General features: G+C 39.1%; 1 protein-coding gene across 1 annotated transcript in view; it reads left to right on the forward strand.

Moving 5' to 3' along the window:
• Positions 1-14,678, forward strand: part of RPS6KA5 (ribosomal protein S6 kinase A5) — a 161,013-nt gene that overhangs the window by 112,444 nt on the left and 33,891 nt on the right. Inside the window, 3 exon segments of the mRNA XM_030558925.1 lie at positions 9,068-9,229; positions 12,821-12,946; positions 13,777-13,910. Of these exon segments, the coding sequence (XP_030414785.1) occupies positions 9,068-9,229; positions 12,821-12,946; positions 13,777-13,910 (422 nt within the window).

Here is a 14,678-nt window from a genome sequence, read left to right on the forward strand (position 1 = left end):
GTCTTTTCACTATCTCAAGGATATTACCAAGTTCCTCACGGTAGTGGCAGCACACCTAAGAAGACAAGGAGTCCAGGTTTATCTGTACGTAGACTAATGGCTAATATGAAGCTCTTCTCCATAGCAAGTCAGTGTCTAGTCAAGACCTCAAACCTCTTCATCTCTGTGGACCTGAAGGTCAGCAAAGACAAATCCACATTGACTCCAGCATAAAGCATCGAATTTCATAGGAGCAGTGTTAGATACTAAATTGTTGAAGGCATACATACTGCAACAGATTCTAATGACAGACACCATATAGCAGCTTCATGTGCAAACACTATTACAACCAATGAAAACTATCCATAGCTGCTTAGGCACATGTCAGTGTGTATGTACATGTCACAGCATGCCAGATTTCACCTTTGTTCACTCCAGAAGTGGTTGAAATAAGTGTACACAACAGATAGCATAACAAGATGATCTCCCTTCCCAAGAAAAACCTGGTATTAGACTGGTAGATGCAACTGGAGGATTACGGAGGATAGGTCTATCAATGGCTATAACCAAGATGGTCTGGGATGCAATCCTGCGTTCTAGGTGTCCCTAAATCCCAACAGCTGGAAGCTGAGACTGGATTACAGGGAAGGATCACTTAATGATTATCCAGTTCTGTTCATTCCCTCTGAATCACCTGTAACTGTCAGAAGACAGAATACTGGGCTAGATGGACCATTGGTCTGCCCCAGTATGGACTATCCTTACGTTCTTATGGGGTATGAATTTGTGACCCTAGCCTGCCACAGACTAACTGTCCATATGGGCCCTGCTGATGCATATTAATAGTTCATGTACTTAGTTTAGCCCTGTTTCAAAGAGGTGCATTAAGACTCAAATACTGTATTAGTACAGCACTACTTAGACAGAAGTGCCAAAAATTGTCAGAAAAATTACTTCTAAAATTCTCATTTCTTTCCTTAATTTGGAGAGGGATGTTGCAGGGTATTCCTTATGCTTCTGCTGCTTCTTCCTTACCCCAAAGGCTTGTAGTATGCAGATACATACTTTCAGCTGAGGTCTGAGCACAGCTCCTTTTAATGTCTGTTAATGCTGCGCTTTGGTTGAATGGACTGTTACTCAAGAACCTCACATAAAATTCCCTGTCTTGGGGATCCAGACTTACAGAGCTCCTATCCCCTGCAAAACAGCTTGTTTTGTTGCCACTGTTTGTTTATTAATTTAATGTGTTATTTAATTTGTATTACAGTATCACCTAGTAGCCCCAACTGTCCACTTCCAGGGTGCAGCATGGTGTCAGAATAGGTAGGGACTAGCTTGTCTTAGAGGGGCAGCACCGCCGACGGGACTTTAATGGCCCATTTGGCAGTGCTGACCAGAGCCACCACAACCCAGTGCCTTATATTCCACAACCCAGAATTTGAAAACCACTGATCTAGGGTGAGGTTTGCTAAGTCACTTGTAAGGGTTTTGGTATTTGTGATGTTGCACAAATGAAAGCAAATCCTGTGTTGCTGAGTCCCTCATGGAGATCACAGTGTCATAACTCTCCATAAGACATGGAGCTCAACAAGTGTGGTGAAGAAGAGCAGTGGTTAGGAAGTTTTGTCAGAAATTATTTTGACCAGGAGAGAAGGGGGGAAACAGATCATGTATAAAACACAAATTATACGTCCAGTAATGTTTAATCATTAATTCAAACAGAATGTTGTGAATGAACTAAAGTTGTTACTATTTATTGGCTATTCACTGAAATGATTATGGTGAGTCTCATTATAGATTTTGGTGGGTAATCATCCACAGAACCACCTTTTCAGAAGAAACAAGTTACCCTGGTGTAATCTTTGACTATTATTTCCTTTTCTGCTGCATTTGCACCCACATATCTAGTATCTTGTAAAAGTGCATTGATTGTCTTTTTCATATACCTCAAATCTGCTCTTTTTTCACTATTCTCACCGTTAAAGTCTTTATCTATATGCTGGTCATCTCCAGTGTTAGTTACTATGCGTTTCTGTTGCCTGGTCTCTTATCCTCCCCAATCTGTCCAAACTGAAACTTTGAAAGTCATTGTCCTACTATCATTGCTTTGCACATATTATAGGAACATAGTAAATTATGTGTGGTTTCATTCTATAGCATTCCTTATCTGTGTATTTTATTATCTTTATTATTTATTGTGAACAAATCCTGTTCAGAATATAGTGTGAGTGCGCAAAGTTGATTTTTTTTTCTGTTTCACAGCTTCTATCCTCATTCATTACTAATGGGCTAATTCCCTCCCTCTCTGGAATTTGGAGGCAGTCCACGGTTGTTGCTGGAGCCTCTATGACTAACTCCATCCTGCAGCGCATCAAGCCACCAGATTTTCTGCATCCAGCAGTAGAACAAGTTGGCGGTTCTGCTTTTCACAATCATTTTTGTTTTCAAACCTTTCGTTTTATTCATTTTCATGCAGTTGCAATTTATAATCATTCTCCTCATCATTTGAATTGGGTAAATAGCAACATCGTGGTTTCAACCATCTCGATCTGCAGCTGCAGTAGCTCCCTGCTGGACTCCTCTACCCTCACTCAGGCATAGTAGAGCTCTCCTGCAAATACCTAGCTTAAATATAAGCAGTGTTCCCTAAGTGAGGCAGCATTTACAGGCTCTACAGAGAGTGAATTAAGCCTTATCTGTTCCTACCTAGCTGGGGCTCAGAAAAACACAACTAGGTCTGGTCCCCATCCTCCCACAAGGAACCAGGACTCCAATGCAGAAGAGCTCCACAAAAGCTCAGGAATTCCAATTGAGAGAGTCTAAGGATGAGAAGGAAACTATCCAGCCAGATCTGGGGGGATAAGTCCTGCAACAGACCTGGACTGGCAAGGGAAAACCCCTGAAAGGATCCAAAGTCCTCCCCCTGCTGCCTCCTCACTGTCACAAGATACTGAAGTGGGTCTCTAGTTTCCTGGGGAAAGAAACATGGCTTATACATAACTCCCATTCTTTCCACTATGAATCAGGGAATTCTCATGATACGTTGGGGGGGGGGGGGGGTGAAGGTGGGGGGTTGAGTCTTGCAAGTCCCAGAGACTCTGAATCCTAAAAAGGCAAAAGCAAGCATGTCCTTCAAAAAGTAGTGATTACTATTGTTAAAGAACAAGTGTGGTGAAAATCAGGGGTTAAACTTCTTGTCCTGTGCCTTCTCCCCCACAAGGGAGTGTTTGCTGTAGCTTTTCTCCCACACGGAGGCTCTCATGGTTGGCAGCAGGTATCAAGCAGAGTGCCCCAGGAGTCGGTCCTGGGGCTAGTTCTGTTCAACATCTTCGTTAATGATCCGGTTGATGGGATGGATTGCATCCTCAGCAAGTTCGTGGATGACAAGTTTGACTTACCTAGCCGTCCTCAGGGCGGCAAATCGCCACAGCTTCCCCGTTGAGTCCGCTTACTCTTCCTGCCGAGGTGGAGTACAGGTGTTGATTCAGGGATTGATTTATCTCATCTAGATGAGACATGATCAATTGATCCCCGATAGATCGATTACTACCCTGATCTGGCGAGTCGTTTACAAGTGGCCTATTAGGCCACATCTGGAGTATTGCGTCCAGTTTTGGTCCCCCCAGTACAGAAAGGATGTAACAAATTTGAGAGAGTCCAGTGGAGGGCAACAAAAATTATTAGGGAGCTAGAGCACATGACTTATGAGGAGAGGCTGAGGGAACTGGGATTATTCAGTTAGAGTGAGGGGAGATTTAATAGCAGCCTTCTACCTGAAGGGGGGTTCCAAAGAGGATAGATCTAGTGTGTTCTCAATGGTGGCAGATGACAAAATAAGAAGCAATGGTCTCAAGTTGTGAGGAGGTCTGGGTTGGATATTAGGAAAAACTATTTCACTAGGAGTGTGGTGAAGCACTGGAATGGGTTATCTAGGGAGGTGGTAGAATCTTCATCCTTGGAGATTTTTAAGGCCTGGCTTGACAAAGCCCTGGCTGGGATGATTTGGTTGGTCCTGCTTTGAGTAGGTGGTTGGACTAGATGACCTCCTGAGGCCTCTTCCAACCCTAATCTTCTTTGAATCATAGTTAGGGCCCTACCAAATTCATGGCCATGAAAAATGCATCATGGACTGTGAAACCTGACCTCCCTCCTCCTCTGAAATCTGGTCTTTTGTGTGCCTTTACCCTACACTATATAGATTTCAGAGGGAGACCAGCATTTCTCAGATTGGGAAACCTGACCCAAAAGGGAGTTGCAGTGGGGGTATTGCCACCCTTCTGCGCTGTCTTCAGAGCTGGATGGGTGGAGAGCGGCAGCTGTTGGCCAAACGCCCAGCTCTGAAGGCAACTCCCAGCCAGGAGCAGTGCAGAAGTAAGGGTGGCAATACCATACCATGCCAGCAGCAGTGAAAAAGTAAGGGTAGCAGTACACAACGCCCCCTACAATAACCTTGTAACCTCTCCCCTCCCTCCCAAACTCATTTTTGGGTCAGGACCCTTACACTTACAACATTGTGAAATCTCAGATGTAAATACCTGAAATCATGAAATTTATGATTTTTAAATTCCTATGACCATGACATTGATAAAAATGGAGCGTGACTTTGGTAGGGCCCTACTCATAGTGCTCTGTATCATGCACATGGCCCTTCCCCATCCTTTCCCCATCCCAGCACGTGTGGGCCTCCAGAAAAAGCCTGTGTCCTTCTGTGCAGCTCTGCCTCAGGCTGCAGCCTAATGGGTTTGGGAACCCTCCCCCTGCCATGGAAAGGAGCTCAGGTTTCAGGCAACAGCAGGATGGGAATTGGGCCTTCTGATCATCAGCCATAAATCCTTGCTTTACTAGGGAAAGGAGTTCATAGTCTAAAAAGTTGACAAGGGTCTCTGTGTCCCTCCAGCCCCGCTCTACAGCCAGGGTCCACATTAAAACCCTAAGAGCACTTCAGGCATTCTGTGACCAGAACATGAGGATTCCACTCACTATGATACTGCACCATTGTGGGATTGCAGAGGGGTAAGTGAGAAATCCCTTTCCATGTTCAAAATGATCCTGATTTACCAAGCAAAGCCCTGAGTGGTGGTAGGTTGCTCCTACAATATTTATTTGGGTGCTAAGCAGCCTGCTGGAGCAGACAGGCAGCATTTGAGGCTTTGGGGGGCAATCTAGTGAGCCACTTCTACAATCAAGCTATGTACACCAGTATCCCGCCGAAGTTGTGTGGGCCCCATGCCAGGATGAATAATAGACTACCTCCCCCTGTACACAGCCAAGGGAAAAAGTACTATACATGCAACATCAGGGAAAAAAGCCCAAACAAAATACAGGACCTTTTCTGGACAGAATGTCAGTCAGTGGCTTGCAAGGAACTAATTAATATTAGTGAACTATCTTCCATTTCAAGCATTATTAGATATATGGTTTCCTGTTGATGCCTTCTTTGAGGGCATCATGAGATTCAAAAGAGCACATCTGATTAAACCAAATGTTAAAACAAAATTTGTATATAAAAACAAATTTTGTAAATATGGGGAGCCTAAAAGTGGTACAGCAGAAGTTCCCCCAGTGAAAAACAGAGTCAAATCTTCAGAAGGGGAATTCCTTCCAAAAGGTCCTAGACAATAAGAGTAATGATTCACTGCACAACAATTTCTGAGCCTCACTATAGCCATTCAGGCCAAAGGTCTTTCATATATTTAGTGAGGAAATTCTGTTTTTTGAAAAACAAGTGACTCATTGTCTAGGAGCGTGAACCTTGCTGGGACCCGGATTCTGTCTTGGTCAAACCCTTGATGTGATTTGTGACGAAGGAATTCTAACTTGTTGGTTATAAGGAAGTGATGTTATGCCCATGAATGGCCATGATGCATCCTAAATGAATACCTTGTACATCTGGACTTAGACGTAAGGAGCTTTTTGGGGAAACATTAGAGAGATTAGTTGCTGAGATTATAGAGAGTCCTCAACCCTTGCAGTCAAAGCTATCGTAGCCATTCATTGGTTATTGCCAACACCAAGGGTATCCTAGAAGGGCCTGTTCCCTGGCAGAGGGGGGGAAAGCTGGAGCAGAAGCTTCAAAGGGAAGCCAGATTAATTTTCCTCTAAACCAAAAAAATCCTCAGCATGCCAGATAAAAAGAACCTTTGTGTCTGGAACCTCACAATTCCTGTGCAAGAGTCTTCCTTCTGATCCTCTCTCTACGCAGAGTCTTAAGTGTCTGGTGATAGTCACAGCAAGGCATCGGTCTCACGTTACACTCTATACTCATGCATAAACAACATGCAAGCCCAAGTCAGCTATCTTGGACCAGCCTTGGGTTTATAATAGCAGTGTAGACATATCGCCAGAGGTGAAAACAGAGCTGGTTCTAGCTGTAATTGTAACAAAAATATAAAGATTTGCAAAGAACCAAAACTTTATTGCATCAGTCATTTCCTGAAGGTTCATCCAAAGACTAGGATTGCTAGTGCCGTACATCAACTTCATCCCCTGAGTGGGTTTCTCAAAATGCGCCTACTGAAATTCCTTCTGGGGACATAGAACCATGCACTTGATGCAATGCAAAATTAGGTATCATTTTCACGTCCAAATTATCCTTTGTGGGCAGGTAAGTACAAACAACATGCTGAAAGCCAACCCTAATTTCATTGTAGACCCTTGCATACTCACTATGGAAGCAAGTATACTTGGAAGACAAATTTCTAAAATCTCATAATACACATCCTTTACGTTCATTACAACATCTTTATCGGTGTGTCTTAAAAAAACAACAAACATGGCAATATAGGATAGAACCAGTGGTCTGTTGAATCCAGTATCCAGTGATTGATAGCTGAATCAGTTGAAGATGCACGATACCACATAGTGGGCAGTTATGGTACTTGCAGAGGAAGCATCCCATCTCATTAGAAGTTGGCTTATGATTAAATGTTTGCATACCTTCCAAAACCACGGAATAACCAGAGGTCTGTGCCAATAGAAAAATGTCCTGGGCCAAAAAGAATCTATCTTTGAAGACAATTCACATAAAGGACACGGAAAAGGGAGAGTTATGGTGGTCTTCCTAGTGCTCCACTGACCCAGAAAGCACTTTAAACTTTCCAGATAGCCAAAGACTTCATGTTTTTCATGCAGAAAACACAAGACTTTTTTTGTAGCAGTGACTCCATTCATATTGCTCACAGTTAGCAGAATGAGCGTTGGAAGACAAGTGTAGATCACCATGAATTGTCCATTAACTTCTGATAGTTTGGTGTCTATACAGAACTCAGCCAGGATATTTCATCATTAATCTGGTCAAATTTATGTTTCTGGTGTGAGGGGAAATGGCAGGCTCTTTGGGGCAGTGCTCAGCACTACGTGGCCCTGATTTCTAGATGCTATTGTAATACAAATAATAAACACAATGTTCTGGTGATCTGAGTTACGCTAGTGTTTCTCCAGGAGGTTTTGTTGGAATCCAACAATCAAGCATCATAAATGTGTAGTTACCAGCCATAGTGGTATTTTGTAGACAGGCACATCAGATTCTCTTTTTGAGTATCTGATGCCCAGTTTAATCACAATGACAAATTAAAGAAGCCTGAGGCTGGCCTTTCTTGTTGCCATTACCTCTGAAAAGCAAGTTTTGAAATTAGTCCCCATATATGTACAAGAACCCCACTGCTTTTGTCATTAGGAAAAAGGTTATTCTTATAACTTCAGATACCTTTATGTTTAAAGTAGGTTCATCTTTTCACAATTCTGGGGAAATAGTTCTATCATTTTGTTCTAACCCTTGGAAGATTGTGGCATAAATGGGTATTCCACAGCTCTAAAGATATAGCTCAAGGATATGGCGTACATATGTCAATTGTATCCTGTCCATTTCATTCTTTCCAAAATGCCAAGGCCTTACATCCTCAAGGTTGCTGCAGGCAAGATATAAAATCCATGCACTAATTGGTGTATTAGGCATTTGGTAAACTATTCACAGAAGCCCCTAGAGGAAGGCTGAAGAAGATTTGCACAGTAAATTTTCATTTCTCTTCAGAGATGTCTTTTAATAGGAAGGTGCTACTTAGTTGGTTCCCACGTAACTCCTTAGTTTAATCTGGAGGCATGTCCATTCTTGCCTGTTGTTTAATTATTATAGTATATCTGCCCTCCTGAGCACTAGCCCCTACACTTCTGGAATTTACTGATCACTACTTCCTATAAGTAATGGATGAGGAGAAAAGCTGTGCAATAGAATGAGAAATTTCTTACTTAATTTTCTTTCTGTTAGCAGCTTCTCTCTGAATTCAACCCACCCTGGTAGTCTGGTAAATGTCCAGAGTATAAATTGAAATTTTCTCTAAAGGGAGACTTAGACATATATTGTATTGAGGCCAATTTAATGCATTATATCATGTTTTCTTAGTGCTAATAATGGGTTTCTGGACTGTTTCTGCAGCTGTGGAAGAAGCGTTCTGGTGGCCTGAGCTGAAGGGTGGAGCTTAATTTTGGGCCTTCTAGCAACAACATCAGACCATCTCCAAATTCCACAGGGGTGGGAGGGTGGGGCATTAGTCCATTAGTAATGAATTCAGAGAGAAGCTGCTAACAGAAGATTATCAGGTAAGAAATTTCCGTTTCAATGTGTCATAACTGAGTGAAATCAGAACCATTTTCATTGGAAGACTCAGGTGCCTTTTCTCATTGTGCATTATTTCCTTGCCATATTTCAATTTGCCATTTTTTGTATTAGGCTATAGATTTGTTCAAAACAATGGTGCGGGAATTATTTTTATAACTGATGGATGTTTACTTTTTTCAAATATTGTGTGGACAGATCCCTGCTCTAAATGAAGTATTCTTTCTCAGCACACAATCAGACTTTTTTTTTTTTTTTTGAGAGCAGTGTCCATATGACTATGCACAAATGCTGCTTATTTTTCTGCCTCCAATTTGAGGAATATGTAAGGGGATGTAGCCTCAACAGATCTTCCTGACTTCTATAGGCAGTGTACAGGGGCTGTTTCAATTTGGAAATATTAATCTCTCCTTTTAATATGTCTGTCTTGTTAAATTTACATTTTGATTCAAAGTTCATTTGTTATTTCTGGTTTAGAAAATAAACTGGGACGATTTAGCTGCCAAAAAAATACCAGCTCCGTTTAAACCAGTAATCCGGGATGAGTTGGATGTTAGTAACTTTGCAGAGGAATTTACGGAAATGGATCCCACATACTCTCCTGCAGCCACACCACAGACTTCAGAGAGAATATTTCAGGTAGTTATAGACTATTACAACTCTCTTAAAATATACATTTCCCACATGTATGGCCAGATTTTGTCCTTGCCATGTGTGTTTGTGATTGCCATTGAAGTTATTGGGAGTTAAATACAGAATCAATGATCAGAATTGGATCATTAATGTAGTTTTAACATATAAATTATGCTATGTTACACTTTTTATAGAAATCTTTCTTGAGGATAGAAATTGTGACTTATTAGCAAAATTGATTGTTTAATAAACAGCCACTGTTACACTCTTGTATACTTATTATTATATAATACATGTTTCTCACTTAACCACTGTGTTAGACTTGATTAGTATTCTTTTTGGGCCCAGTTCTACCCCTATGAAGTCAATGTCAAATCTCTTGTTGATTTCAGTGGGACAGGATCAGGTCTATTATATAAGAAAATACCTTTGCTACCAGATTCCTTTAACCAAATACAGAAGCAAATTAATGTATTTGATAATAGGAATGCTGGTTTTGTCTGATTATTCATATATACAAATTAGGGCTGTCGATTAATAGCAGTTAATTCACGTGATTAGCTAAAAAAAAAGAATCACGAATAATCGCAGGTTTAATCGAGAATACCAATTGAAATGCATTAAATATTTTGGATGGTTTTCTGCATTTTCATATATATCTTGTATTCTGTGTTGTAATTGAAATAAAAGTATATATTTTGATTACAAATATTTGCACTGTAAAAATGATAAACAGAAGAAATAGTATTTTTCAATTCATCTCAGACAAGTACTGTAGTGCAATCTCTTTGTCCTGAAAGTGCAACTTACAAATGGAATTTTTTTTGTTACATAACTGGACTCAAAAACAAAACAATGTAAGCTTCAGAGCCTACAAGTCCATTCAGCCCTACTTTTTCAGCCAGTCTCTACGACAAACAAATTTGTTTACATTTACAGGAGATAATGCTGTCCTCCTCTTATTTATTATGTCATCAGAAAGTGAGAACAGATATTTGATTGGCACTTATGTAGTCAGCATGGCAAGGTATTTATGTGCCAGATATGCTAACCATTCGTATGCCCCTTCATGCTTCAGCCACCATTCCAGAGGACATGCTTCCGTACTGATGATGCTCATTAAAAAAAGAATGAGTTAATTAAATTTCTGACTCCACTCCTTGGGGAGAATTGTATGTCCCCTGCTCTCGTTTCATGTTATGGCAGTCTTGGATGATGACCCAGTACATGTTGTTCGTTTTAAGAACGCTTTCACTGCAGATTTGACAAAATGCATTGAAGGTACCAATGTGAGATTTGTAAAGATAGCTACAGCACTCAACCCAAGATTTAAGAATCTGAAGTGCCTTCCAAATCTGAGAGGACAAAGTGTAGAGTATGCTTTCAGAAGTCTTAGAAGAGCAACACTCTGATGTGAAAACTATAGAACCTGAACCACCAAAAAAGAAAATCTTCTGCTGCTGGCATCTGACTCATGATTAAAATGAACATGCATCGGTTTGTACTGCTTTGAATGGTTTTTGAGCAGAACCCATCATCAGCATGGATGCATGTCCTCTGGAATAGTGGTTGAAGCATGAAGGGACATGTGAATCTTTAGCGCATCTGGCATGTAAATATCTTACAACGCCGGCTACAACAGTGCCATGAGAATGCCTATTCTCACTTTCAGGTGACATTGTAAACAAGAAGCGGGCAGCATTATTTCCTGTAAATGTAAACAAACTTGTTTGTCTGAGCAATTGGCTGAACAAGAAGTAGGACTGAGTGGACTTGCAAGCTCTAAAATTTTACATTGTTCTATTTTTGAATGCAGTTTTTTGTACATAATTCTATATTTGTATGTTCAACTTTCATGATAGAGATTGCACTACAGTACTTGTATTAGGTGAATTGAAAAATACTATTTCTTTTGTCTTTTTATAGTACAACTACTTGTAATAAAAATAAATTTCAAGTGAACACTGTACACTTTGTTTTCTGTGTTGAAATTGAAATCGATATATTTGAAAATATAGAAAACATCAAAAAATTAAACAGTATTTGATTATTGTTTAAGTATAATTAATCGCACAATTAATATTTTTAACAGTGCAAATAATCACAATCATTTTTTTAAATTTCTTGATAGCCCTAGTACAAATTAGTCTTAATGATAATTGCTTTTGCCTTTCTGGGGATCTCCCATTTCCTCGGGGGAGGGGAAGAGACTACGGAGAAGGGGAGTGTCAGCTATCTTCAAGACACTGTACCTCTACCTCAGGCCATATGCCTCTGTGGATGCAGTAAGGAGAAGGTTGAGGTATAATCTTGCAGATTTTTGTCCCTCTGGCCCTGGGCCTATAGATGTTTCCACAGAAATGGCAATCCACCAATACGCTGTCCACACAGGTGAAAAATAAATTCAAAAATTTCTTATTGTGCTTCCTGCAGTTGGAATTCTTTCTGTATGTAATGATTTGGGCTCTTACAATATTTCAAGATGGGAATAATTTTCAGGATGACCTAAAATATGTTTTTAAAAATTCAATAAGATTTAGATGCATTTGAAAATTTTATCAGATACCCTGTAAACTCTTTTTGGTCACATATTGCATGTATATCTTTGAATTTACTTTAAGTTGTGTTCTTTAAACTATGTGTCTATTAGGAACATAAATTAATGCCATTTTCGACATGTAGTCCACTGGGGAAATTGAAAAAAAAATAGGTTATATTTGAATGGTTTGTGTGGTATTAAATAACTTTCAATTTTTGTAGACTTTAATATCTGTTTTCTAAAAGATTACCGTCACTTATTTTCCAAATACACAAAATAAAATTACTTAAGAAAAACAAGCACTTTAAATATGTACTGTGGGGAAATTAGACTTTTAAAAATCATAAATAGTTAGGTCACTCTTACACTTGTAGTCTTGGAATATATTATTATTTACAGGGAATTAACCTTCCCTGTTAATGAAGTATCCATACTGTTTTATTTTAAGTGATTTTATTTGCTTAGTCACTTAGAGAAATCCAACTTATTTGGGTACACATCTATCAAAAATACATCAACATTATAATATTTCCGTGTGCTACAAATCATGTTCAAGATATTTACCTTAAATTTTAAATATTTTTTTGAATTACGTGTGTGTGTATGTGTATGTATATTTATATATATAACATATTATCTGAAGATAATTATGCTAACAATGCAACACACCATTTTTGTTTGGCCATTTAAGCAATTTTTAGACATACGCCCCATCATAATGTAAACTTATTTGATACCTTAACTATAGGTGTTTTGAGAAGCTAGCCAGTTTGAAGTATGAACCTTTGTCACCAGTGAAAAAGAACTGAATCTGTGAGTCAGATTTTTCTGAGCCTTTTTTGTACACCATCTCTTATTTTTATTTTTTAAAGAAAGAAGATTTTATAACCTCTTTCGGGAAGCCATTTTTCTGTTAATTTAAAATGAAGTTGCATCTTTACCTTGACTATAATGACATTTACCCATTTTTCAGTTGATTACTTTTTACTGTCTGCATTATGATATGTTATATAGACAACCTCAAGGCTTTATATTTATCTTCTGTCTTTGTTCTGTAGGGATATTCTTTTGTTGCTCCTTCTATCTTGTTTAAACGCAATGCAGCCACAGTAGATCCTGTTCAGTTTCATACGGGATTTGAAAGACCTGGAGTTACAACTATTGCCAGAAGTGCTATGACGAAGGTAATGATAATCTCTAAATAAACATAACCCGTGATAATTTGAAGATGCTTATGATTTATGAGGTAATAATCTTATTCCAGGCTAAATAAATTCTGAACCCAGAGGCTGAAGTACTAATTAGTTGTTGAGAAGTAATTTACAGTAATTATGCAGTTATCTGCTCTTTGTCTGCTAATGGATCTTCTGCCAGGTAGAACGTTCAGTTTACATACCATATAGTTAAGAAATAACTTGAGTCCAGCATTGAAAAACTGTTGTTAAAAATCACAACTGAGGCACCACCTTACCAGCAGAACAGCAATGAAAATATTAACAATGCTTTTACTCAACTGTCAGAATGGTACTCTCCCTAGGTAAGTATATGTTTTCAAAGCTGCTGAGGTTATTAACTCACATCTCTCTTTCTATGATACATTCACCTATAATTTCATATATAGATACAGCTAGAAATAGATTCTGTATGATAACTATCGTTGTGGTATCTCCAAATAACCACACAGTTAGTGGATCAATATCTGTAAATCATCCCTGGCACTGTCTGAATATTTTTGTAGCTAAAGCTATTCTGATAGTAAATTTATTTCAGAATTTTTGTTTAAAGTATCTTAAATGTGTGTACTCTCTGCACCATTAGAGAAGTTTATGTATATAATTGCACATTATTATTCTCAGACTCAATTTATAGTATGTTGTTTACCAAAATGAGATCTCTTTTAAAACTGTATTTTTGGATCTTTAAACGCAGATGAATAATTATCACCAAAATTTATTATGTGTCTTTGATTACCAAAAGTATTCCACAGAACTAAATACTGTCAGTTTTATGACAGGACTCTCCATTTTATCATCACTATGAACTGGATCTGAAAGAGAAACCACTGGGAGAAGGAAGTTTTTCCATCTGTCGAAAGTGTTTACACAAGAAAACTAGCCAAGAATATGCAGTAAAAATAATTAGCAAAAGGTATAAATATTTACTAAGACAATAAAACTTTTTTTTTGCTCAGTATCACCAATGAACTCGAATAATTTTCACTGAATTTTGCATGTGAAAAAAAAATGTTGGTTTAAAACATCAGTTTTCTTTTGAGAATTCAAAAGTCATCATACGGTAATATGAATTTTTTTAATTGGAAGATTTTGAAGTTTGGGGCTAATTGTGCCTCTTGCAGAATGGGATAAAGAGGAAAGAAACCGCCGTAATACTTTTCTTCTGCAGATTTGTTCCTAGTTGTTTTGTGCCCCCTTTACATTCCTCTCCCAGCAGAATAGTTTGTTGGGTCCTCTCACAGAGTCTCTGGATCCACTTGGGATCTTTAGACGGTCAGGGCCATCTGAATAGCAGTCCATGGTAGCTTCCCCTGCACCCCAGCCAGTTTCCAGGTAGCATAAAGCCAGTAGCTGATCTGGGGATCCCCAGCATGGATTCAGAGACAAGCGCAAAGTTAATAGAATCTCAGGCTGTATTAACATTCTGTGAGAAGCTCAACTGGGCCAATGAGGGATGATGTGTATCCCTTTCCTGACTCACTGTGGGGCCCAGGACAAGGAAAACACTGCTGTGCAGGCAGCTGTCCTACTTTCTGTGATCCTCTGATTCCAGAATGCCAGTGGCAGATGAATTAGAATGAATAGAATTCTAATTTTTTTTTCAATATGTTATTACCTTCCTTTCCTCAGCGTCACTGAAACAATTGTGCTTATCAGTTTGTAGACTGCTGGCAAGGAAGGA

Source organism: Gopherus evgoodei, chromosome 4 (assembly GCF_007399415.2).
Source record: "Gopherus evgoodei ecotype Sinaloan lineage chromosome 4, rGopEvg1_v1.p, whole genome shotgun sequence".
Taxonomy (NCBI): domain Eukaryota; kingdom Metazoa; phylum Chordata; order Testudines; family Testudinidae; genus Gopherus; species Gopherus evgoodei.